Below are 22,695 nucleotides of genomic sequence, written 5' to 3'. Positions count from 1 at the left end.
CTGCTTTAATCCTGTTCCATAAATTTTTTCTGAGACAGTCTCGCTCTGTCACCCAGGCTGGCGTGCAGTGGCTCGATCTTGGCTCACTGCAGCCTCCACCTCCCGGGTTGAAGCGATTCTCCTGCCTCAGCCTAACAAGCAGCTAGGACTACAGGCATGTCCCACCATGCCTGTTAATTTTTGTATTTTTAGTAGAGATGGGGTTTTATCATGTTGGTCAGGCTGGTCTCAAACTCCTGACCTAAAGTGATCCACCCGCCTCCCGAAGTGCTGGGATTAACAGCATGAGCCGCCGTGCCAGGCCCTGCTCCACAAACTTCAATACACAGCATTTTCATTATCTTTTAGTCCCAAATATTTCTAACATCCATTAGGAATTAACTCATAGGTAATTTGTAACTATGTTTTAGAAGTTCCAAATATGAAATTTTAAGAATTAGTTTAGGCTGGAGGCAGTGGCTCACGCCTGTAATCCCAGCACTTTGGGAGGCCGAGGCGGGTGGATCACCTGAGGTCAGGAGATTGAGACCATCCTGGCTAGCACGGTGAAACCCTGTCTCTACTAAAAATACAAAAAATTAGCAGGGTATGGTGGCGGGTGCCTGTAGTCCTAGCTACTTGGGAAGCTGAGGCAGGAGAAACGCTTGAACCTGGTAGACGGAGGTTGCAGTGAGCCGAGATCCTGCCACTGCACTCCAGCCTGGGCAACAGAGACTCCGTCTAAAAAAAAAAAGAATTAGCTCAAAAATTTTTTAACGACATTGGGATATGGTCAGGTAACGACACTGATTCCTTGAAATATCTTACGACTTCTTTTCTAGACAAAGTAGGTGGTCAATTCCCATCCATGTTCCATATACGCTTGGAAGGACTATGTATTCTTTCCAGATACTGTTGTGTCTGTCTCCTAGGCTCAAGCTCATACCCATCTCACATCTGATCTTTCACAGGGCTTTTTCATCAGTAGACACTATTAAAAGTCACACCAGCTCCCTTTAGATTACAATTTTCGTCTAGTTAACTGGAGAGTTTCATCAAAAGAATTTTATTTACAGCGTTATCATCCACGTGCCACTAAAATTCACCTGAGTTTATTCAACCTGCATTCATTTTGATTGCCTGGAGCTTTGGATTTAATTCTTCCATTACATTTTGTATCTTCCATTCACTTCACTCTCTCCAGCTTTTACTCTGTCTTTCCCTTGGGCCAATGCACTTGACCCAACTCACACGCGTGGACTCTGGGAAGGTACTGCTCCCTCCCTCCCTCTGAATTCGGAGGTGAAATGCCGCCCAGAGGCACTGAGGAACAGAAAGGAATGAGACCCCAACAGGCAGAAGCCAAGAGAAGGGGGAGGAGACGTGGCGTTCTGCCCCAGGACGCATCACGCCTGGACGTGCTCCCACCACTCCCGAGTGAAAGGTGCCCACACGCCACACCTCAGGGCTGTCCTCTGTTCTAGTCAGCTGCGGACTAACGTGGCTCGGCAGCAGAGGCCACCCTCTTCTGTCCTGTGGCCCCTGAGAACACAGGCAGGGGGGAAGGGGCAGTGACTGCCCACCCCCACCGTTCCTCCTCCCTGACCCTGCAAACCTCGGGGAAGCTTTCGGGCCCAGGAAAGCAGGCTGGGCCCCAGTGTGGCTCGCCCTTTCCCTGGGTCTGAAGGCCCCAGACCCTGTTTTCAAGGATGACGCAGAAACATTCTCTTTCACACACGTGATCTGAGCCCTCACAACTCAGCAGAGCACGACAGTGTCCCCCTCACACGCAGAGGCCGCGGTCTGTGGAGATCCTGGGACAGAGCCTGCATCAAGGACTCAGAGGGTCCCCTGGAGCCTCCCAGGACAGAGACGGCACCCCCGGTGGGAAAGGCTCAGACCAGGCCTGCGCGCTCCAGGTCCTGCGGCAGGATGCGGCCCTTCTTGCGGGCCCTGAGCAGGCGGCGCTCGGCGCGGGCCGCCTTCTTCCTGCGCAGGTTCTGCCGACGCCGGTCCTGGCGCTGCTGCATCTTCTCCACCACGCCGGCTGTGCGCTTCTCCCACCCGCGCTGCCGCTGCGCCCTGCGCTTCTCCTTCCGCTTCAGGGCCTCCTGCAGCAGGCGTTCGTCATCGCGGATCTTCACGCCCTCCGCCTTGTATAGGAGGTTGGTCCACTTCATCTTGGTCTCCAGCTCTTGCGCCTTCCCCTCATCCTGGTCGCGCAGCTCGTCCAGCCGGCTCTGCCGTGCCTGCAGGCGCTCCAGCAGCTGCCGGTAGTTCCTCCCGGTCAGCGGCGTGAGGTTCCCTTTCACCCTCTGCCTCTTCTCCTTTCTGCGCTGAGCCTTGCTGGCCGGCTCGTCTTCGCTCACCTCCACCTGGGAAGAAGGTATGACATGAGCTCATGCCAGCCCCACACTAGGCCCGTCTTGGCCGGCACCCTAAGGGACCTGCGCTGTCCCTGTCACCACCTTACAGACGCGATGGGGTCCGGAGGGAGGTCATGAAGCTAACAAGGGGCAATGCTGAGGCCTGAAGCCGACCCAGCCCGCCCGAGGACCCAGCTCCCACTCACCTTATTGAAGATCAGCCCCGGTGGCTCCCGCGGCTCCGTGCAGGCCCCCTCTGGCGTTGGCTCCACCGCCTCCTGGGCCTCCGCGGCCTCCTCAGCCTTCCTGGCCTTCTCTTTCGCCCGCAGCTCCTTTCGCTTCCTCTTCTTCCGGTCCCGTTCCTGCTTTCTTCTCCGCTTTTTCTCCAGGGCGGCAGGGGACAGCTCCTTGGCACTGCCCTGGGGGAGAGGCGCCCACTCATTAAAGTTCTCTCGACCCCAGGGTCCCCCAGCCTGGCCCACGGTTGAGAAGAATCAGGGCTGGAAGGCAGGTGAGGAAATCCTCACGCAGAACAAGGGGCCCACGGAGTTCAATGTTCCACAACAGAGGATGTTCCTCAAAAATGCAAATGACCCCAAAAGGGAGAAGGAACCCCCAAATAAGAATCACGGCTTCCAATTCCCAGGTGCTTACCCCGTGCCAGGATACGTTACAAACATGGTTCCACATGTAATACATTGTTTCATAGATGAGGAGGGTCAACACCACTGCCTAGAACTTGGAGTTGGGGTCTGAACACCTGTCCTGACCGCTGCCTATTCTGTTTACGAGGTACCCAAACTAAGCTCTCCCCAGTGGCCTTTCCCATCCCCAGGCCAACAAGAGTCCTACACCAGCCCAAATGAGGCCTGTGCTTCAGGAACAAGGGCCCGGAGCCTTGATCGCCTCTTAGGAACCATACACTGTACCTTGGGATGGCGGAGGAGAGTAGCTGGGGACTGTCCCCCACACAGCATGAGGCCTTAAGGAAGGGCCCCAGGGAAAGGGTGGGTAGGGGCCAACACAGAGGAGACAGCACTATTCAGCACAAAGAGCTGCACTGGCGATTCCTGTGCCTAGCCACTCAGCTCAGGTCCCTGCTCAACTCGCAGGACTACCACGACATTCGGAGAAACTGACACAGGAGGTGCCTATCCCAGTGTCAGTTCAGCAAAGGCAGCTTCCCAGAAGGAAAGAGGCCGATAACTTTGGTGACTGAGGTTCTCCAAGAAAATAACTGCTCTCCCAGGGCACAGCTGCTGGGGCCCTGGCAGACTCACTGCAGAGGGGAGAACAGGGGTTACAGCCCCTTGCTGAGAGCCGACCCCAGGGAGAACACAGGCAGAGCAGTGACAGCACTCCAGCAAACCTGCCTGCCTACCTGGCCCCGGGCCTCCTGGATCTTCTCATGCAGTCGCTGTCGCAGAACATCCAGTGCAAAGACAGACTCAGGCTCAGTGGCCAGGCCATCTGCAGGGAAGGAGACAGGACTGCAGGGGGCGCTCTCTCCCTCTCCCCTTCCCTCTCTCCCTAGGGCCACAAATCCCTGTCCCACTGTGGCCACTCATGGATCTGCAGGGCAATTTCAGTAAATTCTACTCCACCACTTCAACCTAGACTGGTTCCTACAACATCCTCCACGACAGGTAACTGAGTGCCTTGCAAGGTAGGTCACTGTGGTATGAGATAACACTTCCTATGGTGCAAGCCAGACCACCTCCTCCACATTCTGTAGCCTGCGCCCCAGAACAAGCTGGCTCTCACGACGCCCCTGCAGAGACCTGAGGGCAGTGAAGCTCAAGTCAAGCTGCTCCAGGTCCTCAGAGAGACATGGGCTTGCCCCCTGACATCCTGCTAGCCATGTGGCCTGGAACGCCATACAGTTCCTTCGGTCCCATCCACCCTAGCGCTCCTGCGATCTTTGCTCCTGGGGAAGTCTTGTGCTATCCCTGTGTGCCTGACAATGCTTTTTTTTTTTTTAACAGCAGAGGGGACCAAGCCCAAGCCCAGCCCCAGCCCTGCCCTGCACAGAACCAACATGTCCTGACGCCTCTCACCTGCAGGGTTCCCTGCTGAACTGGAAGCCCAAGCTGCTTCCTCTTTGGCTGCCTCAGGCCTCCTGGCCCCAGAGGCTGCTAGAGACTTCTCTCCCAAGGACTTGGCCTTGTGCTCAGCAGCCTTCTCTTCCCGCTCCCGGAATTTCTTTTGTGTTTTCTTCCTTTTCTTTTTTGGGGGCCCTGCAGCTTCTGAGCCTCGAGTTTTGCCAGCTGAAATGCAAAATAAGAAAGAGTTGCTGTCCCAGCCGGGCGCGGTGGCTCACGCCTGTAATCCCAGCACTTTGGGAGGCCGAGGCAGGCGAATCACAAGGTCAGGAGTTCGAGAGGAGCCTGGCTAACATGGTGAAACCCCGTCTCTACTAAAAATACAAAAAATTACCCAGGCGTAGTGGCAGGCGCTTGTAATCTCAGCCTCTTGGGAGGCTGAGGCAGGAGAATAGCTTGAACCTGGGATGCGGAGGTTGCAGTGAACTGAGATCACTCCACTGCACTCCAGCCTGGGCAACAGAAGAAGATTCCATCTCAAAAAAAAAAAGTTGCCATCCCAATCTCATGGCCCATTCAATAGGCAGGAAAGGCTCACCAAGGCTTTGATCCTAGGAGGATGCAGAAAGAGGATCAGGATTGGGAGCCAGAGACACACTGATCCTAGAGCTCCGAACCACAACCTTGACCGAGTAGTTCTGCTTGTGAGAATCCATCATGCACAAAGACCAGGCTTCAAGGACGTTCATCATATTGAGTGAAAAATTAGAAAAACCTGAATATCCACCTCTACTAACAATTTCTGACCCTGCTTCACAATAAGCTACCACGTTGCCATCAAACACAATGACAAGGGCTTTCATTTTAGCTGCTGGGGGTAATGTTTACTTTTTTTTTTTGAGACAGAGTCTCGCTCTGTTGCCCAGGCTGGAGTGCAATGGCACGATCTCTCCTCACTGCAAACTCCACCTCCCGGGTTCAAGCAATTCTCTTGCCTCAACCTCCCGAGTAGCTGGGATTACAGGCGCCCAGCACTGTGCCCGGCTAATTTTTGCATTTTTAGTAGAGACGGGGTTTCACCATGTTGGCCAGGATGGTCTCGATCTCCTGACCTTGTGATCCGCCTGCCTTGGCCTCCCAAAGTTCTGGGATTACAGGCGTGAGGCCCCATACCCCGACAATGTTTACTTTTTAAATGGGAGAAATCAGTATGTAAAGTAGGAGCTGAATCGTTTTAATAAATGAAAAAAAAAACTTGAAAAAGGATGAGAAAGACAGACGGAAGACATACTGAGTAATGAGAAAATTCACAAGATTTTGGATTTGCTATCACCAATATACCGTCCTTGAATAAAAAGGAAACCCCGTTTAACCTCTGGTGGGTCCAGAGACCCTGCTGCTCTCCTCTCCTCCTGGGCCCAGACAGCACTGACAAGTCCCCGCTGTCGGCTTCCCCGCCCGATTATCTACTTCCCTTGTGCAGCCTGGTCACCAGGCCATGAGAACCCTAAGCGCAGGAGCCCTCTGCCATCCTCCTCTTCCCCACACCGCACCATGTCCGTAGTGAAGGGACTGAAAGGGTCTTTGACCACGGACTGACCGTTACTCCTGTCTCTACTAAACCCTCTCTCTACTAAAAATACAAAAATTAGCTGGGCGTGGTGACGCGCGCCTGTAATCCCAGCTACTCTGGAGGCTGAGACAGGAGAATCTCTTGAACCCGGGAGGCGGAGCTTGCAGTGAGCTGAGATCCGGCCACTGCACTCCAGCCTGGGCGACAGGGCGAGACTCCGTCTCAAAAAAAAAAAAAAAAAAAAAAAAAAAAAAGCAAGGGAAACGGCGGTAATTTCACAAGTCACTTGGATTTTTTTTTTCTAGTACTTTACAGACTCGTCTACACCGGCTCCGGCCGCGTCCCCGTTTCGCAGGCCCCTCAGTCCCAGCCCGGCCATGTGCGTTACCCCGCGTCCGCGCCTGCTGCTCCGGGCCCGAATGGGAGCAGATCTTCTTGGCCAGGCTCTGCAGATAGGCGTCCTTGGCGAGTAGAGAGGCCATGGCGGAGACCCGGGCCGTTCACAACTCACACCTTCCCCGCTGCGCGTGCGACTCTCACCACGTCCGCCGGAAACCACCACACGGGCAGGCGCCGCCAGACGAGCGCCGAGCCGCCAGCCCGCGCGCTGGATTAGTCAGACCTGACTCCGCCGGAAGCGGCGCGCGGGGCGGGGCGCACAGCATTGTGGGCCGAGGGCAGCCAATCTCCGCCCGGAGGCGGTGCAGCAGGGGACCCCGAGGCCGGGCCTCAGCGCCTCCATCACCTCCATCACACGTCCCGCACGTGTCCCTGCGCTCCCCTCACCCCGGCACCCGGCACGGCAGGCGCTCCTGAGTAGGGACGAAATGAGTGAATGGTCAGCAGTACATTCATTCAGTCCTTTGGAGTGGGGGGCTTCCGGTCTCAGGCGGACGCAGACTGAGCGCCTGGCACGTGGCAGGCCCTAGGTTCAGTCCTAGGGGACACAAACAGTGGGTCACACACACAGATGTGTTCTTGGATAGTGTCTGCCGTAGAGGTGACTGATAAACCTGGCAAGCGTGTGACTGTCAGCTGAGGGCAGCGCCAAAGAAAGCCCCAGGGGGAAAAGGGAGAAGTGTTGGGCGGGAGGGAGCCGGCGTATTCAAGGAAGAGCCCCTGCGCAGTGACTTTTGCTCTGAAAAATAGACTTACACACTACGATCTTCCTTCCGCCCCGGTAAAGGAGTCTCGCTCTATCGCCCAGGCTGGAGTGAAGTGACGAGATCTAGGCTCACTGCAACCTCCGCCTCCCGGGTTCAAGCAATTCTCTGGCCTCAGCCTCCCGAGTAGCTGGGATTACGGGCGTGTACCACCGCGCCTAGGTTTTTTTTTTTTTTTTTTTTTTTTTTTTTTTTTTTTAGATGGAGTCTCGCTCCGGCGCCCAGGTTGGAGTGCAGTGGCGCGATCTCGGCTCACTGCAAGCTGTGCCTTCCCGGTTCATGCCATTCTCCTCAGCCTCCCGAGTAACTGGGACTACAGGCGCCCACCACCACGCCCGGCTAATTTTTTGTAATTTTTAGTAGACACGGGGTTTCACCATGTTAGGATGGTCTCGATCTCCTGACCTCGTGATCCGCCCGCCTCGGTGTCCCAGGGTGCTGGGATTACAGGCGTGAGCCACCGCACCCGGCCTAATTTTTGTATTTTTAGTAGAGACAGGGTTTCACCATGTTGGCCAGGCTGGTCTCGAACTCCTGACCTCAGGTGATTCACCCACCTCCGCCTCCCATAGTGCTGGGATTGCAGGCATGAGCCACTGTGCCTGGCCCACACTACGATTTTTAACACAAGATGTGGCCTTTATAATAACTCACTAGGGGCAGGAGAAAGGAGAGGTCATGGTCTGAGGCTTGGGACCACCACACCCCAGTTCCTGCACTGGAAAATTACAGGCTCGTTAAGGACCCAGAGCGCCTTCCAGGGCCACCCTGTTGGTCGAGAAGGGAGAACTTAAGAGTCTTAAATTACAATTTGAAAAGGTGGCTGCTAATGTATATATATTAGAAACAGTAAGAACTGTTGTATTTGAAACAGAACTAAACTTTCTTCTCCTAACTTCTGCCATGAGGTGATTAAAAAAATTTTTTTTGGCCGGGCACAGTGGCTCACGCCTGTAATCCCAGCACTTTGGGAGGCCAAGGCGGGAGGAACACTTGAGTCCTAGAGTTGGAAACCAGCCTGGGCAACATAGTGAAACCCTGTCTCCACACACACAAAAAATTAAATTAGCCGAGCATGGCGGCCAGCCCCTGTAGTCCCAACTACTCAGAAAACTGAGAAGAGAGGATCACTTGAACCCGAGAGGCAGAGGTTGCAGTGAGCCAAGATCACACCACTGCATTCTAGCCTGAAGTGCCAGGCTGTCTCAAGAAACATACTTTTTTCATTTTTAAAAAAGGCAGTCAAATTTAGCAGTATGGGGGTTAAATGCCAACTACAATGATACTAAGGTTAATTAGTTCTGACATCCCACTGCCATTCAGACCAGGCTAGAGGTGATGTTGCATGGAGGATGAGTGTGATGCTGCTGATGACTCCCCTGAACTGCTGGGTATCTTAACACCATCACCTACTGAGTTCAGAATGGGCATCTGACCCCCCAAGCCCCACCTCTTCCTCTAACTGCCAACCCTTTTTTCAGTTAAGGTGGCTCCATCCTTCCAGGTGCTTGGGCCAGACCTTGAAACCACTGACTCCTTTCTTATTCCCCACATCCAATGCTTCAGCAAATCCTGTCAACTGTGCCTTCAGAGCACCTCCAGAATCCGACTGGACTCACTCCCATCTCACCACCACTCTGGTCCTGTTTATTTTTTTGAAACAGGGAGTCTCACTCTTTCTCCCAGGCTGGAGTGCAATGGTATGATCTTGGCTCACTGCAATCTCCACCTCCTGGGTTAAAGTGATTCTTCTGCCTCAGTCTCCTAAGTAGCTGGGACTACAAGCACGTGCCACCATGCCTGGCTAATTTCTTTTTCTTTCTTCTTCTTCTTTTTTTTTTTTTTGGAGGTAGTTTTGCTCTTGTTGCCCAGGCTGGAGTGCAGTGGCCCGATCGCGGCTCACTGCAACCTCTACCTCCTGGGTTCAAGCGATTCTCCTGCCTCTGCCTCCCGAGTAGCTGAGATTACAGGCATGCGCCACCACGGCCGGCTAATTTTTTGTATTTTTAGTAGAGACGGGGTTTCTCCATGTTGGTCAGGCTGGTCTTGAAATCCCGACCTCAGGTGATCTGCCCGCCCCGACCTCCCAAAGTGCTGGGATTACAGGTGTGAGCCACGGCGCCCAGCTAATTTCTATATATTTTTTTTTAGTAGAGACGGGGTTTTGGCATGTTGCCCAGACGGGTCTCAAAACTCCTGACCTTAAGTGATCCGCCCACTTTGGCTTCCCAAAGTTTTGGGATTACAGGCATGAGCCACCATGCCTGACCTGGTCCTGTTTTACATTTTAAGACTCCAAAATAACAACCAAGTGCAACACACAATAAAAACAGGCATAAAAGCTTTTCAGCTGGAACCGCCATCTTCCAGTAACTGGCCAAAATGACGAACACAAAGGGAAAGAGGAGAGGTACCTGATCCATGTTCTCTAAGCCTTTTGGAAAACATGCAGGTGTTCCTTTGGCCACGTATATGTGAATCGATGAGAAGGGTAATATTGTAGACGTTAAGGGAATGGGGACTGTTCAAAAAGGAATGGCCCACGAGTGTTACCATGGCTCAACTGAGTCTACAGTGCTCCCCAGCATGCTGCTGGCATTGTAAACAAACAAGGGCAAGATTCTTGCCAAGAGAATTAATATGTGTAATGAGCACATGAAGGACTCTAAGAGCCGAGATGGCTTCTTGAAACGCGTGAAGGAAAACGATCAGAAAAAGAAGGAAGCCAAAGAGAAAGGTACCCGGATTCAACTGAAGCGCCAGCCTGCTCCACCCACAGAAGCGCCCTTTGTGAGAACCACTGGGAAGGAGCCTGAGCTGCTGGAACCTCTTCCCTATGAATTCATGGCATCATAGGTGTTAAAAAAAAAAAAAAGACAAAAGACCTCTGGAATAGGAAAAAAAAAAGGCATTAAAAAAACTATTTGGGGAACAATTGAAGAAATCTGAATGTGACTAGATACTAGAGGATATGGAATCATCATCCATTTTGGTTGTGGTGATGGGAGAAGGAGAATGTGCTCAGAGAGGCAAACTGACAAGTACTTCCATGAGCTCAACTGCCCTCAAAATAAAAAGCTTGGGATAAAAGAGTGACATAGACTGAGGATGGGCCAGGGCTTAGGAACATGGAGGCCACTGGTGACCTTAATACGCATAGTTTTGCTAGAGTCATGGAGACAAAACCTGTCCGACGCAGGCCCAAGAGAGAACCGCAAACGGGTATCAGCTGCTTCCCCATGGAGCTCTGCTGCCAAGGGCCAGGAGCTGGAGAGGAAACGGGGTCAGCAGAGCGGCTTGGCTCTAAGGAGAAACGACTTGATGTGAATGATGGTCCTGGTCGAGCAGAAAACAAAACTGACGGCAGAAGGTCTTACTGCTCAGGTTTTTAGGAGCAGGACAAGTGGGATCCCACCACAAAGTCTGGCCAGTTCCTTCCGGGCTTTCCCTTCATATATGCTTCCATCTGGTTGTAATATTTTTCTTCCTTAGTGGTTAAGTACAAGGCATTTCCACAGCTAAAATAGTGCAGGAGATCACCACACATATCAGTGGGGAAATAATCCCTCAAAGGGGAAGCAACTTCCCTAGGCCACACCAAAAGCCAGACCCAGAGTCAGGGCTAGGCCTCAGGCTCCTGTCTGTCTAGTGCCTTCTGCTTGGCTCTGAGGTTCTCTGGTTCACGTGGTGACGGGTCAGCTGTGTTCTTACCTGTCCCTAAGGCTGGATCCTGGGCTGTCACCTCATTCACAGATCGGGGAAGACGATGGCCTCCCCATGAGAAGACGAAGCACATGGATGGTGGTGGAGGAATTGGGGGTGGGGGAGTTAGGGGACAGGTGTGCTCCCCTCACACTTCCTGCCCAGTGCTGTGACTTCTACATTTCTAAGGTGAGCCTGGCACCAAAAGACACTGGGTCTAGACTTCCATCAGGTTCAAGTTCTGATTTCTGCCACTTCACTTCCTAGCTCTGTGGCTGTGGGTACACCTCACCCCTTCTCTCCTCTCTGAAATATCGGCACTAGGAGCACCGGCTCCGGTGGCAGTGATGAGATGCCGGCAGAGGCACAGGTGCCTGGATGTACAATGATGGCAGCAGGTCCATTCACTGAATACTGGGGACCTACCAGGTGCCAATGGGGAGAGGGTGACTTCAGGCCAGGCTGTCCAGGCAGAGCTGAGGAGCTGCTGCTCGGATAGCTGCTGGGAGACCAAGGGTGGTCCTGAACTGACGAGGAATGAGGAAGAAAGAGGAGCAACGCAAAAGGGTGGTGGTGTTTTAATCAAGTCTCATTACAAAGGCAGAATTAGGAATGAGTCCCACCTAGCTTCCACATGTGTGGGCAGCCGCTGTCACACGCACCTGTCGTGGCATTCAGCCCATGGCACAGACGTGGCTCAGGGCAAAAACCAGTGGGTGGGGCTCTGCACAGGAACCCTGGCCTCGGAATGGGAAACCCAGCCTGCCCAACACTGCTCAGAGCCTCTCTCAACTCTGACAACAGGCTCAGGTCAGAACTCCCCTGAAATCACGTGCCCTCCTGCCCCACTGCTGAGATCCCCAACATGCCAGACCTAGCTTGGAAACCTCCTTTCACCTGGTCGGCCAGGAAGGCAGGAAACAGAGATGACGACTCAGGGAATGATGTGCTGTTCGGAAATGGCTAGGGAAACAACTGTTTCCCTACTGTCCTGGCTGGACCCAACCTGGGCTAACAAGCTTCCCAAGGAAGTCCCCAAATGGGAACCTAGGCTGAGAGAAGCAAGGCTATGGCGGCATCCCATCCAGAGGGCAGCCTCAGGTTTTGTTCCTGAGAACGAAGGGTGGCCCCGGAGGCTCAGGCATGCTCAGTGGGGCCAGGGCCACCAGCATGAGAGTGGGCAGGGGCTGCCACCTGTAGGGGGCCAGCACTGGGCTCCGGGGACGCCAGCAGAGGGGCCGAGAGGCCATCAGCAGAGTCTGTGTCGAGGTCCAGCCTCCCGTAAGCTTCGCACAGAGGCAGGTCATTAGCTTCGCAAAGGCTTGAGCTTTTCCACCACCAGAAACCCCAGGGAGAGACAGGAGCAGGCAGAGAGGAAAGCCAAGGGAGGGGAGAGCGAGACAGAAGCAGAGTTAAGAAAACATGACCACACCCGAGACCTGCCTTTCCCTTTCTCCACTCCTGCTCCATCTGACCCCTGAGTCGGCAGGCCTGGCAGAGAGAGGGGGCCAGCGTTGAGAGGCCCCCTAGCATTCTTAAAGGAGGAAGCTGCCCTGGCCCAACCACCAACAGCTGTGTGACCTTAGCAAGCCCTTCCTGCCCAGCCTCCACGTGGGCCTGTCCTAGCCTATGCTTCCCAGCTGGTGCTGGTCCCCCTCCTCTTGCAAGAAGCTGTCAGGCTGGCAGCCCTCCCTTCTCCCTGACTGCAGAAACCCCAATGTCACTGCACTGCAAAGAGCTCTTGGAGGGCAGAGACTGTGTCTTCTTTCTGGGTCGGTCGCTGCCTGAAACTTAGCCTGAAGGGGGTGACAGCTGGGAACACAGGCCCTGGCACTTCCGGGTAGTGCTACATCAGCCAGGTGGCCTCCAGCAGGCGCCCCCACCTCTAACGCAGGGAATCCTCGCGGCAGCCAGGATGCAGGTGAAGAGCACAGCTAGCCCCTCCCATGCCCGCAGCTGTGACAGTCCATGCTCGCCTCGCGCTAACCTGCAGGCAGGGGCCCTGGCTTTCCCGCGGCCTGCCTCGCCCCTGGCTTCCTCTCTTGCTCCTGCCCTCAGTGTTCAGTCTCAGAACCGTCCTGGGCACAGAGTGGCATCCTGAGGAAAGCGGAGGATAGGCAGAGCCAGAAAGAGCAACTGAACAGCGGAGAGGGGGCAGGCGAGCACGGAGGCACAGCTCATGCGGGATGGGGTGGGGAGTGGAGCGCCCTTTGGGGCACCAACAGGAAGGGACAGAGGAAACTCAGCCCAGCCCTTGTCGCTTAAAGGAGATGTACAGAGGAGGGAGCAACTGCTTCTGCCACAGGAGCTATGTGAGGGCCCCCCCGGGGCGCTGGTGTGGACAGCATGCCTGTGGGAGGAGACACAGGCTGGCCTGGAAGCCCCTCTGGGTGAAGCCAAGGGACTGTTGGGGGAGGGCATGGGAAGCCTGGCACACATGTCCTGGGTTTGCCCCCTGCTTTGCTGCAGGGCCGTGGGCAGGTTCCCTCTCTCCCTGCCCCAAGGCAAGGCAGGCAGGCTGAATTACAGGCCCACAGCTGCTCTGTCCAGGGGTCCTCAGTGACAGTGGCTGCCTCAAAGAGACAGACAAACCGAACAGCTGTGGAAGGAGACACCCAGAAGGGTGTGAAACACCCCAGGACCCATCTCAGCCACTAGTGTGGAGGAAATGCTGCCTCGTATCTGCTGAGTTAATGAGTACTGAGGACCAAAATTTCCCCAGAACGCCCTGGAAAACTCTAGAACTGCTGCAGCTGAGCAGTGCCACTGAGCCCAGGACAGGGAAACCAAGTCCCAGGTCATGCTGGCTCTGGACAGCTGTGGCTCCCAGCATGGCCACTGGGCAGAAAAGGGCATTTTAAATCCACCACCAGGAAGGTTTGTCCAGGAGAAGGCACAAGATGGACACAGACACTGCGCCTGCTGTACTGAATCTTGATTTTCTAAGCTAATGGGGCAGAGTGGAGGGCCTCCCTGTCTCCAGCCTAAGTTTACCCCAGGTAAATGATACGTGGACTCTGATTTCTCAAGCCCCCTCCAGCTCAAACGGCCGAAGGTTTCAGCTTCTTACATGGCCCCACGGGGGTCAGGATATGGGTTTTGACCCTTCTGCATCCCCGGGGCCCAGCACGAGGCCTGGCATGCAGGTTGGCTCCAGCTCGGTGGATGAGGCTGAGAGGGTCAGAAACTGGAGCTCCAACGGCTTTCAAGGCCATTCCCTCATTCCCTGCCTGGGCTTCACCCCCCCACACTCCTATGACTGTCCCTGCCTCCACACTGGGGTTTGGTGACATCCACATGGAATTGTAACCCTGGTGCCCTGGACATAGGTGTGGACCTGACTGCCCAAGAGGGGCTGGCCCAGCCTTGGCTGAAATCTCTACATATGGATTCAGAAGCTAACAGGAGCAGCACAGCCCCAGAAGGCACTGCCTGAGGAGGAAGGCTCTCGGAAGAGGCCCTGCGGGGGATACAGCCAGGCGCCTCCCTTCTCCAGACCTGGCCTATGCGACTGGCATTGAGTCCTGTGGTTTTCATCACACTGCACTGTGGGAAAGGCCCAGGGCCCTGGCAGATGGTTGTGAATTGTCTGTCGATCAAATGCTCTGGTCAGAAGCTCTGCTCTGAAACCCAGGCACGGCTCCACTGCCAAGACCAGCAAGAATTTGAAAAAGCAGAAGGCAGCCTTGCCTGCTGGCTAGGCCCAGGTAGGCGGGCTCCCGCTCTGCATGGGGAGTCCAGCGCTATTTATACCTGGACGAGTAATACTCCTCCTCCAGCTCATAGAGGTCAATGGAGATCTCGTCTCGCAGCGTGATGAGCTTCCGGTCGCACTCCTCCTGCAGCGCACGCAGCTGCTGATTGCGCTGGTCGATGGCATCATTCACTGAGGGGAAGTCGTTGAGGATCAGGAACTGCTTGAGGTCGGACACCAGCTTCATCAGGGACTCGCCGGCTCGGACCTGTGGCCATCAGAACCAGGACGGGCACAGGGTGAGGGGTAACAGCGGCCCTGCCTGCAGGTGGCTGATGTGGGGCAAGGGATGGCCTCTCTGGGAACCTCAGCTCCTCATCTGCAAAGTGAGACTCTACCCCTGACCTCCACAGGTTCATTTGTGAGAATTAAGTGAGAAAACTAGGATGTCAGTTCTGCAGGGCAGGCCCTCCCCTCCCTCAGCCTCTGGCTTCCACTCCTGCAGGACTGACCTCCAGTCCAATTATGCAGGTGCACATCCTGCTCATGAAAAACTCAAACCCCACAGATAAAACTATGATCCCATTTTGCCTCCTGCCCCGGGGTAGGGGTAACATGGCTGCCAGCTGAGCAGAGCTCCTGTGAGACCTTTTGCCGTGCATTTTGAGCCCTGGACGTGCACCTGTGGGAATATCTGCTTACTGTGTTTCTCCTGTGATCCGAAGGAATCCAATGGCGCCTACAGTTCCATTCGGCTATTTGTCTTTTCACTCACAACTGACCTTAGGAACTCGTGAGTTAGCAGGAAGGGCTGCCCTCTTCCTGGCCACTGCACAGCTACAGGATGGGTATGGGCGGCTCTCTGCCCAGCCCTCCTCCAAGTGCCCTACGTGAGGACAGTCTCCTGAGAAATGATTTGCCCCCACCTCATTCTTTAAAGCTGCTGAGTGGTGAAACCAAAGCATCTCTACATTTGCCTCCTTCTGCTCCTTCTCAGGGGAAGAAGAGCAGACCAGCCCCAGAATCCCCTACACTCCACCCAGGAAACCCCAGCCGGGACTGATGCTCCTGGAGCCCAGGCCGTGCCCTCCACCCTGGCCACTCACAATGTTGGCGGCTCGCACGTGCATCTCGTAATTGTCCTGTTCACCCTGAGTGGCCCGTGACACCTGCGTCTCGTCCTCAATCTGGGGGCAAACAAGAAAACCTAGAATCAAACCAGTCAAGGCATCCGCACCCCTGGCCCGGCCCAGCCCAGCCCAGCTTACGGTAACTGTCATCTGCCCAAGATGCCCACACTATCCATAACCTGTCTGTGGTGCTGTCTACAGACCTGAGTGCTGTCAGCCAGACCTCTGGCAAGGTTCAATTCCACCCTCTCTTGTTCTGGCCATGGGAGACAACAGGCACCTTGCAACAAATGGAGGCAACTCACGGTGCTTGCTGTGCTAGATGCAGGGATGGGGGCTTATCTCGGACCAGTCTTTTTGGGCTGTGGGAGCCCTGTCTGGTAGGAACCCTCGTCACTTGCTTGGCATTTGGTAAACTGCTGGATGAGTGAAGGGATGATGTATTTTTTTTTTCAGCGACCATTTCCTGATCACTTCCCAGGTGCCAGGCTGTGTCACGCACTTGACCACCATTAGCCCATGACATTTTCACAGAAGCCTGGCCTGGCACCCCTGGTTTATAGGTGGCCAAGTGAGGCTGGGACAGACTGGTGTGGTCAAGGAGTCTCAGATGGTGAACAGAGGGGCCAGGAGCCCAGCCAGTGCATTCAGCTAACCTGGACAGGGCTTCCCAGCAGGTCTTGCAAGGGCTCAGCTCGGGGTGGGTGTCAGGTACCCTCAGTGGTTAAGACCCAGATTTGTGGGTTCAAATCCGGGCTCAGCCAGTTATGAGCTGAGTCACCTTGGGCAAATCACTAAGTCTCCTGGGTCTGGGTTTCCTCCTGAAATGAAGAGGACAACAGTGCCCACCTCACAGAGTCCTCATGAAGATTCAGCAGAACAGGCACAGACAGCCTCACAACGTGGTTTGACACATGGCAAGCACTTAGTACATGCTAGCGTCCATACTTATCATCATCGCTTATGGAGCCTGCCAGGTCTGCAGCAGCCAGGAGGGATCCAGCCCAATCTAGTGCAGCTGCAGCAGTCAGCAGGCTTGCAGGCCCCAATGCTGACTGCTCCACCTGCCTGGAGGGCCCCCCCCTTCTCCCCTCAGTCTGCTTTTCTCCTGCTCACTGGCTTTGTGCCCAAAGTAACTGTTTTACACAGGTAAACTCACCAGCCATAAGGTCATTGTGGGGTCATCATAAGGACCCCACAATGCAGGAGAAACTGAGGCACTAAAAAGTGAAATCTCCACCCAAACCCATACTGTTAGTAAGGGCTGGACGTGGGGCTGCGGCGGTCCAGCCAGAGTCCCCTGCGCTGCTTTGCCAGGACGTGCCATTATTTGGTGTATCTACTGACCAGCTCCCTGTGCACTGGATGCTTCCTGCCTGGAACACTATTCACTCACACTGCTCAGCCCCTGGCCTCTCCTGTCTCCATCTCTTCCCAAACCCTGCTCCCCTTGGTGGTCCCCCCCATCCCCACCTTGGCGGTCTTGATGATCTCGGTGAAGTTGTCCATGATGGACTTAATGTCATCCTTCAGCCGCTTGTTGTAGGACTGCAGCAGCGTCTCCTTGCTCTGGGGCAGGGCTCTCTGCTGGGCCATGGCCGAGCCTCAGGCAGCGCAGCGGGAAGACCTGGGACCTTAGAGTGCAGCACAGACCTCTGAGTGCAGGCAGAGTCAACCCAGGCACCCTCTATGCCCCAACCTTAGCAGAACATGCAGATTTCTGGGGATTCCCTTTCTGCCAAATAAAGTCAATCACTGAAACACAGATGAACTCAGTCCATCAGCAGGCACTGCAGGGGGTTCCAGTTCCAGGACTCTCCTCTGGCCTCGCCTTTGCCAGAGCAAGCTCATCCTGGAACTCCTGGCCAGCCCTCCAAGCCCTGTCCAGGGCTGCAGTCCAGACTTCATATCCAGGCCCACAGTGTCCCAGAGAGGCCTGCAAGCTCAACACCAGCCCCTGGCATAACTTCTTAGCCCGCCGCCACCCTCACCACGCCCTCCCATCCGAGGAGTCCTTCTGCACCGCCTACATCCACGCTTTCCTTCCATTCCCACTTCGGCTGCCCCGCTCCCTCCAGTCTCTGCGCGGCAGAGAAGAGGTCCTAAAAAGTGGTCATTCCGGCCGGGCGCGGTGGCTCACGCCTGTAATCCCAGCACAGGAGGCCAAGGCAGGGATCACCTGAGGTCAGCAGTTTGAGACTAGCCTGACCAACATAGTGAAACCGCATCTCTACTGAAAATCCAAAAATTAGCGGGGAGTGGTGGTGGGCGCCTGTAGTCCCAGCTACTCCGGAGGCTGAGGCAAGAGAATCGCTTGAACCCGGGAAGCACAGGTTGCAGTGAGCCGAGACCGCGCCACTGCACTCCAGCCTGGGCGACAGGGGGAGACTCCGTCTCACAAAAACAAGGCGGGGGGGTCATTCCACTCCCTCGCTTAACATCCCTCATGGCTCCTCCACTGGGACAAGGGGCTCAAGCCCCGCGCGCCTCTCGGCCTCTGCCGTAAGCCGCACTGGACAGCCTCGGCGCTGGACCTGCCTGGCCTTCGGGCCGGGCCTCTGCGCGCGGTGCTCAGGGAGGGTCCGGGGCCCCCTAGGTTCGCGGCCTGGCGCACGGCCGAGCACACTCCTAGAAGCACTCGCGTTGTTTGTGCCCATTTTTGATGGGGTGGGGGAATTAAGTCACACGTAGGAAAGTGGATCTCCGATCTCTGCGCCTACGCACCCACCCACACACCCACCCCACCTCCATCCCCACTCCCCACCACACCCTCATACCCACCCCAGCGCCCGCGCACCAGACGCCGCGTCCGCTGGGTCGGCCTGGGGCGGGGTGGACAAGTGCCTCTGGGACCCGCACTTTCCCCCGTCTCTCCCCCGGCCGGGCCCGCCAGCCGCAGTCTCTCTTCCCCGCCGAGCCGCAGTCGGAAAACCTAGTCCGCCGCCGCAGCCTCTCGGCCCCGCCTTGATTTTTACATTTATAAGAGTGCTGTTGCTTTAAATCTGAAATCCCGTGCCGGTATCAACTCTCGCGATCTCCAAGGCCGCATACATATTACCCACAATTCCCTTTTCTTTCTTTCTCCTCCCGCCGCCCAAGATGGTGAGTGAGTGGTAGTTTTGTGGCACTGTAGCCGGGTCTCCAGTGTATCCGCTGCCATCCTTCTCCAGGCGCGGCCGCGGAGGGCCTCCTGCTCTGCCTGGCGCTAGGAGAGCCCTACCCGGTGTGGCGCGGAGACATTGAGATGGACTAGTGCCCCGGGCGGCCGCGAGCGGGATGCGTTGATCTCGGTGTTGCTGGGCTGGGGGAGGAGGGCCTGGAGCGCCGCAATGCGCGGCTGGGAGTGGACAGGGCCGAGGCGCCCGGAGCCTTAGCGTCTCCCGGGCTTCCTGGGGGCCGCTCCAGAGGTCTTGAGCGACGAATTTTGAGCCCGCCCTGTTGCTTCTAGAACATGCGAGGCCGCGACCCGGAGGGGTCATGAGTTCGGGGCGTCTCCTGGGTTGGCGACGCGAAGAGAGCGTGGCCTCGGGCTTAGCCGGGCTCCGACCGCTCGGGGTTCCTGGGGCTGCGTGCTCGTGCGGCTGATGTGAGACGCTCCTGTCGAAGGGTGGTGCTGGGGGGCTGCAGAACGCTGCTCGCCGGCCTAGTTCAGGCGGGGGTTGTCGGCGCCCCTTGTTTTGGAGGAGCCAGCCTGAGACTTACCCCGGACGAAGCGAGTGGAGGCAGCGGTTTAACTGACGTTTTCTCTTTGCCCAGCCGAAAGGAAAGAAGGCCAAGGGAAAGAAGGTGGCTCCGGCCCCTGCTGTCGTGAAAAAGCAGGAGGCCAAGAAAGTGGTGAATCCCCTGTTTGAGAAAAGACCTAAGAATTTTGGCATTGGTGAGTAACGGCAGAATGAAAACGGTTTGTTTCTCCCAAGGGAAAATGGTAATTGGGTTGTGTCGTATTTTGTAGGTTTTAGTGGGTGTAAAGTGGTCGCAGTCCTTAACCCGTGTCCCTTAGAGACGGGGCAATGATGATACATGCTCCTTGCTTTCATTGAGAGTTGCTGAGTGAGCATTCAGCTCAATAGGGCAGTGACCTTGGATTCAGCTTAGCCATCCGGAAACAAGTACAGTAGCATTGTCACGGCGAGACACTAGAACAATTCTGCTGTACTTGGTGGCACCTTGGCTTGTTAGATGAGGGAAAGCATCGTGCTGTCGTGTTCTCAGGTGTTTGTGTGCAGATGATGTAAAAGAATATTTGCTATCTGAAAGATGGTGATGACGTTTTAAACCACCAAGATCGCTGATGCACCAACACCCTTCTTGGTGGCCCCAGACGTGAACTTGACGTGGGATTTGAACCTCACTCGATGTCACCTTTTACTTCTCAGGACAGGACATCCAGCCCAAAAGAGACCTCACCCGCTTTGTGAAATGGCCTCGCTATATCAGGTTGCAGCGGCAGAGAGCCATCCTCTATAAGCGGCTGAAAGTGCCTCCTGCTATTAACCAGTTCACCCAGGCCCTGGACCGCCAAACAGGTGAGGTTCTGTGGCGTGGAAAGAGGTTCTCAGGCAAGGATTCCTTACTTCATCCAGAACATGAAGGTGGATGGCCTTAGGTTTCTTGAACTGCATCTGTCATTAAATTATAGTCATCATATAGCAGGACAGTGGTCTAGCATTTGTATTAAGTGACAAGGATTAGAACCTTGACTGCAAGCCTAAACTGAAGAGTGTTTTTCCAGCTACTCAGCTGCTTAAGCTGGCCCACAAGTACAGACCAGAGACAAAGCAAGAGAAGAAGCAGAGGCTGTTGGCCCGGGCCGAGAAGAAAGCTGCTGGCAAAGGGGATGTCCCCACTAAGAGACCACCTGTCCTTCGAGCAGGTGAGTAGGCCCCACCTTAGGGTGAACACTGGGGGCAGGCTGTTGCAGTGATGTAGAATTTCTTCACCTGAAATTACTGTGAAGAGTAAAACCGAGCTTTTTAACACTGAGCCAACAGCTGAGCTCAGCAGCTTGTGATGGGAGCAGGCCCTATGGTTGCTCACGAAGTGGTTGTGTGTTCTAGGAGTTAACACCGTCACCACCTTGGTGGAGAACAAGAAAGCTCAGCTGGTGGTGATTGCACACGACGTGGATCCCATCGAGGTGCGTTTGCCTGTTGATGGCTAACCCAAGGGCTTCTGTGTCAGTATTAGGAAGAGAGAGTAGGCCTAATGCCAAGTCAGTGGTGGGATTGAAGTGGGTGAGGACGGTACTGACACAGATCCAGCACATGTGTAGCTCTTGCAATGATGTGAATCTCTCACTGAATTCAACCTTGAAGTGCAAATCCATGAGCTTTTTAACCCTGAGCAATTGCTACCAAGCGAACTCTGAAATTTACTGCTTTTGGTCAAAATATATTCTTCAGCTAATGCTTTCTTCCAGCTGGTTGTCTTCTTGCCTGCCCTGTGTCGTAAAATGGGGGTCCCTTACTGCATTATCAAGGGGAAGGCCAGACTGGGTCGTCTAGTCCACAGGAAGACCTGCACCACTGTCGCCTTCACACAGGTGAACTCGTAAGTACACAGCCTAGCCCCAAACCTCCCCCGGCTCGTTTAATCCATGCCTCACAGTTGTTTCCTTTTGCCTTAAAGGCCAATCTTTTAGTTTAAGAAATGACGTTTGCCGGATGCAGTGGCTCACGCCTGTAGTCCCAGCACTTTGGGAGGCCGAGGTGGGTGGATCACGAGGTCAGGAGATCGAGACCATCCTGGCTAACACGGTGAAACCCCATCTCTACTAAAAAATACAAAAAAAAATTAGCCAGGCGTGGTGGCAGGCACCTGTAGTCCCAGCTACTTGGAGGCTGAGGCAGGAGAATGGCATGAACCCTGGAGGCAGAGCTTGCAGTGAGCCGAGATTAAACCACTGCACTCCAGCCTGGGCGACAGAGCGAGACTGTCTCTCAAAAAAAAAATGAAAACCTTTATCTGAACTTTTGCCAATGATGGTTAAGAATTTCTTCACCTGAATAAACCGTGTGGTCAACATTGCATCTGAGGCAAAAGATTGTCTTGAGCTGGCCGGGCGCGGTGGCTCAAGCCTGTAATCCCAGCACTTTGGGAGGCTGAGACCATCCTGGCTAACCCGGTGAAACCCCGTCTCTACTAAAAACTACAAAAAACTAGCCGGGCGAGGTGGCGGGCGCCTGTAGTCCCAGCTACTCGGGAGGCTGAGGCAGGAGAATGGCGTGAACCCAAAAGGCGGAGCTTGCAGTGAGCTGAGATCTGGCCACTGCATTCCAGCCTGGGCGACAGAGCGAGACTCCGTCTCAAAAAAAAAAAAAAAAAAAAAATTGTCTTGAGCTAAAACTGAAGGTATTTCTGCATTCTAAAAGGGAAACTAAGATGAAAAAAAGCCCCACTTTTGTTTTTCCTCCTGCCTTTTAGGGAAGACAAAGGCGCTTTGGCTAAGCTGGTGGAAGCTATCAGGACCAATTACAACGACAGATACGATGAGGTAAGAGCTTTACACAAAATATTGTCATACACAAATCATTTTACCAAATAACTGGCTGGCTTAACTTATGAGAAGTTCTGACGATCAGCTTCTAACAGTCCAACAGAATAACGCAACTAATAACCTTGAAAATATCAGAAAACAAGTCAAGCTGACCGCCTCTTTCTGTCTTTTCAGATCCGCCGTCACTGGGGCGGCAACGTCCTGGGTCCCAAGTCTGTGGCTCGTATCGCCAAGCTTGAAAAGGCAAAGGCTAAAGAACTTGCCACTAAGCTGGGTTAAATGTACACTGTTGAGTTTTCTGTACATAAAAATAATTAAAATACAAATTTTCCTTCAGCCAGCATCTGTTGAGTATCTTTGATTGAATCTTATTTGGGCTAAGAAGTATGCTTTTTTTTTGAGATAGCCTCATTGTCACCCAGGCTGGAGTTGCAGTGGTGTGATCTCACAGCAACCTTCACCTCCCAGGTTCAGGATATTCTGGTGCCTCAGCATCCCAAGTGGCTGGCTGATTCATATTAGCCAGGCTGGTCTCAGCTCTTGACTTCAA

At 54.5% G+C, this 22,695-nt stretch overlaps 3 protein-coding genes and 4 non-coding genes across 9 annotated transcripts; 5 read left to right on the top strand and 2 right to left on the bottom strand.

The window, feature by feature from the left end:
* Positions 1 to 736: 736 nt before the first annotated feature.
* Positions 737 to 6,564, bottom strand: SURF6 (surfeit 6). Of its 2 annotated transcripts, XM_010372802.2 has the most exons (5): positions 6,349 to 6,564; positions 4,403 to 4,612; positions 3,727 to 3,815; positions 2,552 to 2,764; positions 737 to 2,354 (listed from the first exon to the last, which is right to left on the bottom strand). In XM_010372802.2, the coding sequence occupies exons 1-5, from the start codon at positions 6,440 to 6,442 to the stop codon at positions 1,875 to 1,877; spliced, it is 1,086 nt and encodes a 361-aa protein (XP_010371104.1). In that variant the 5' UTR covers positions 6,443 to 6,564; the 3' UTR covers positions 737 to 1,874. The 2 variants fall into 2 exon arrangements, with proteins under 2 accessions (XP_010371104.1, XP_030775059.1); XM_030919199.1 differs by lacking the exon at positions 737 to 2,354 and having other exon boundaries at positions 2,563 to 2,759; positions 3,723 to 3,815.
* A 4,820-nt stretch (positions 6,565 to 11,384) lies between these two features.
* MED22 (mediator complex subunit 22) lies at positions 11,385 to 18,621 on the bottom strand. 2 transcript variants are annotated; one of them, XM_030919197.1, is made up of 5 exons: positions 18,447 to 18,621; positions 17,123 to 17,283; positions 15,626 to 15,706; positions 14,579 to 14,787; positions 11,385 to 12,152 (listed from the first exon to the last, which is right to left on the bottom strand). In XM_030919197.1, the coding sequence occupies exons 2-5, from the start codon at positions 17,243 to 17,245 to the stop codon at positions 11,963 to 11,965; spliced, it is 603 nt and encodes a 200-aa protein (XP_030775057.1). In that variant the 5' UTR covers positions 17,246 to 17,283; positions 18,447 to 18,621; the 3' UTR covers positions 11,385 to 11,962. The 2 variants fall into 2 exon arrangements, with proteins under 2 accessions (XP_030775057.1, XP_010371103.1); XM_010372801.2 differs by having other exon boundaries at positions 18,431 to 18,566.
* RPL7A (ribosomal protein L7a) lies at positions 18,607 to 22,481 on the top strand. Its single transcript, XM_010372800.2, has 8 exons — positions 18,607 to 18,751; positions 19,406 to 19,526; positions 20,026 to 20,175; positions 20,382 to 20,522; positions 20,707 to 20,786; positions 21,069 to 21,199; positions 22,073 to 22,142; positions 22,320 to 22,481. Exons 1-8 carry the CDS (start codon positions 18,749 to 18,751, stop codon positions 22,422 to 22,424), a joined length of 801 nt encoding a protein of 266 aa, XP_010371102.1. The 5' UTR covers positions 18,607 to 18,748; the 3' UTR covers positions 22,425 to 22,481.
* Positions 19,871 to 19,945, top strand: LOC115894074. The gene has a single exon (XR_004054124.1). It is a non-coding gene; the product is annotated as a small nucleolar RNA SNORD24 (small nucleolar RNA).
* LOC115894065 lies at positions 20,565 to 20,637 on the top strand. Its single transcript, XR_004054117.1, has one exon. It is a non-coding gene; the product is annotated as a small nucleolar RNA SNORD36 (small nucleolar RNA).
* LOC115894064 lies at positions 20,925 to 20,997 on the top strand. Its single transcript, XR_004054116.1, has one exon. It is a non-coding gene; the product is annotated as a small nucleolar RNA SNORD36 (small nucleolar RNA).
* On the top strand, positions 21,622 to 21,689 carry LOC115894066. The gene has a single exon (XR_004054118.1). It is a non-coding gene; the product is annotated as a small nucleolar RNA SNORD36 (small nucleolar RNA).
* Positions 22,482 to 22,695: the final 214 nt, after the last annotated feature.

The sequence above is a fragment of the Rhinopithecus roxellana genome, chromosome 16 (assembly GCF_007565055.1).
Source record: "Rhinopithecus roxellana isolate Shanxi Qingling chromosome 16, ASM756505v1, whole genome shotgun sequence".
NCBI lineage: Eukaryota > Metazoa > Chordata > Mammalia > Primates > Cercopithecidae > Rhinopithecus > Rhinopithecus roxellana.
Note: the sequence above shows the minus strand (reverse complement) of the source record. Positions and strands in the feature narration are given on the sequence as shown.

Bases quoted from the DNA above. Each gene is read 5' to 3' on its own strand.
- SURF6 (XM_010372802.2), bottom strand. From the start codon at position 6,442: ATGGCCTCTCTACTCGCCAAGGACGCCTATCTGCAGAGCCTGGCCAAG. The intron at 3,816-4,402 runs GTGAGAGGCGTC...CCTTCCCTGCAG, and splicing joins TTCAGCAGGGAACCCTGCAG to ATGGCCTGGCCACTGAGCCT. The intron at 2,765-3,726 runs GTAGGCAGGCAG...CCTCTCCCCCAG, and splicing joins TCCAGGAGGCCCGGGGCCAG to GGCAGTGCCAAGGAGCTGTC.
- MED22 (XM_030919197.1), bottom strand. From the start codon at position 17,245: ATGGCCCAGCAGAGAGCCCTGCCCCAGAGCAAGGAGACGCTGCTGCAG. The intron at 15,707-17,122 runs GTGGGGATGGGG...GTTTGCCCCCAG, and splicing joins AGATCATCAAGACCGCCAAG to ATTGAGGACGAGACGCAGGT. The intron at 12,153-14,578 runs GTATAAATAGCG...GTGGTGGAAAAG, and splicing joins GAGGAGTATTACTCGTCCAG to CTCAAGCCTTTGCGAAGCTA.
- RPL7A (XM_010372800.2), top strand. The intron at 19,527-20,025 runs GTGAGTAACGGC...TTTACTTCTCAG, and splicing joins ACCTAAGAATTTTGGCATTG to GACAGGACATCCAGCCCAAA. The intron at 20,176-20,381 runs GTGAGGTTCTGT...GTGTTTTTCCAG, and splicing joins GGCCCTGGACCGCCAAACAG to CTACTCAGCTGCTTAAGCTG.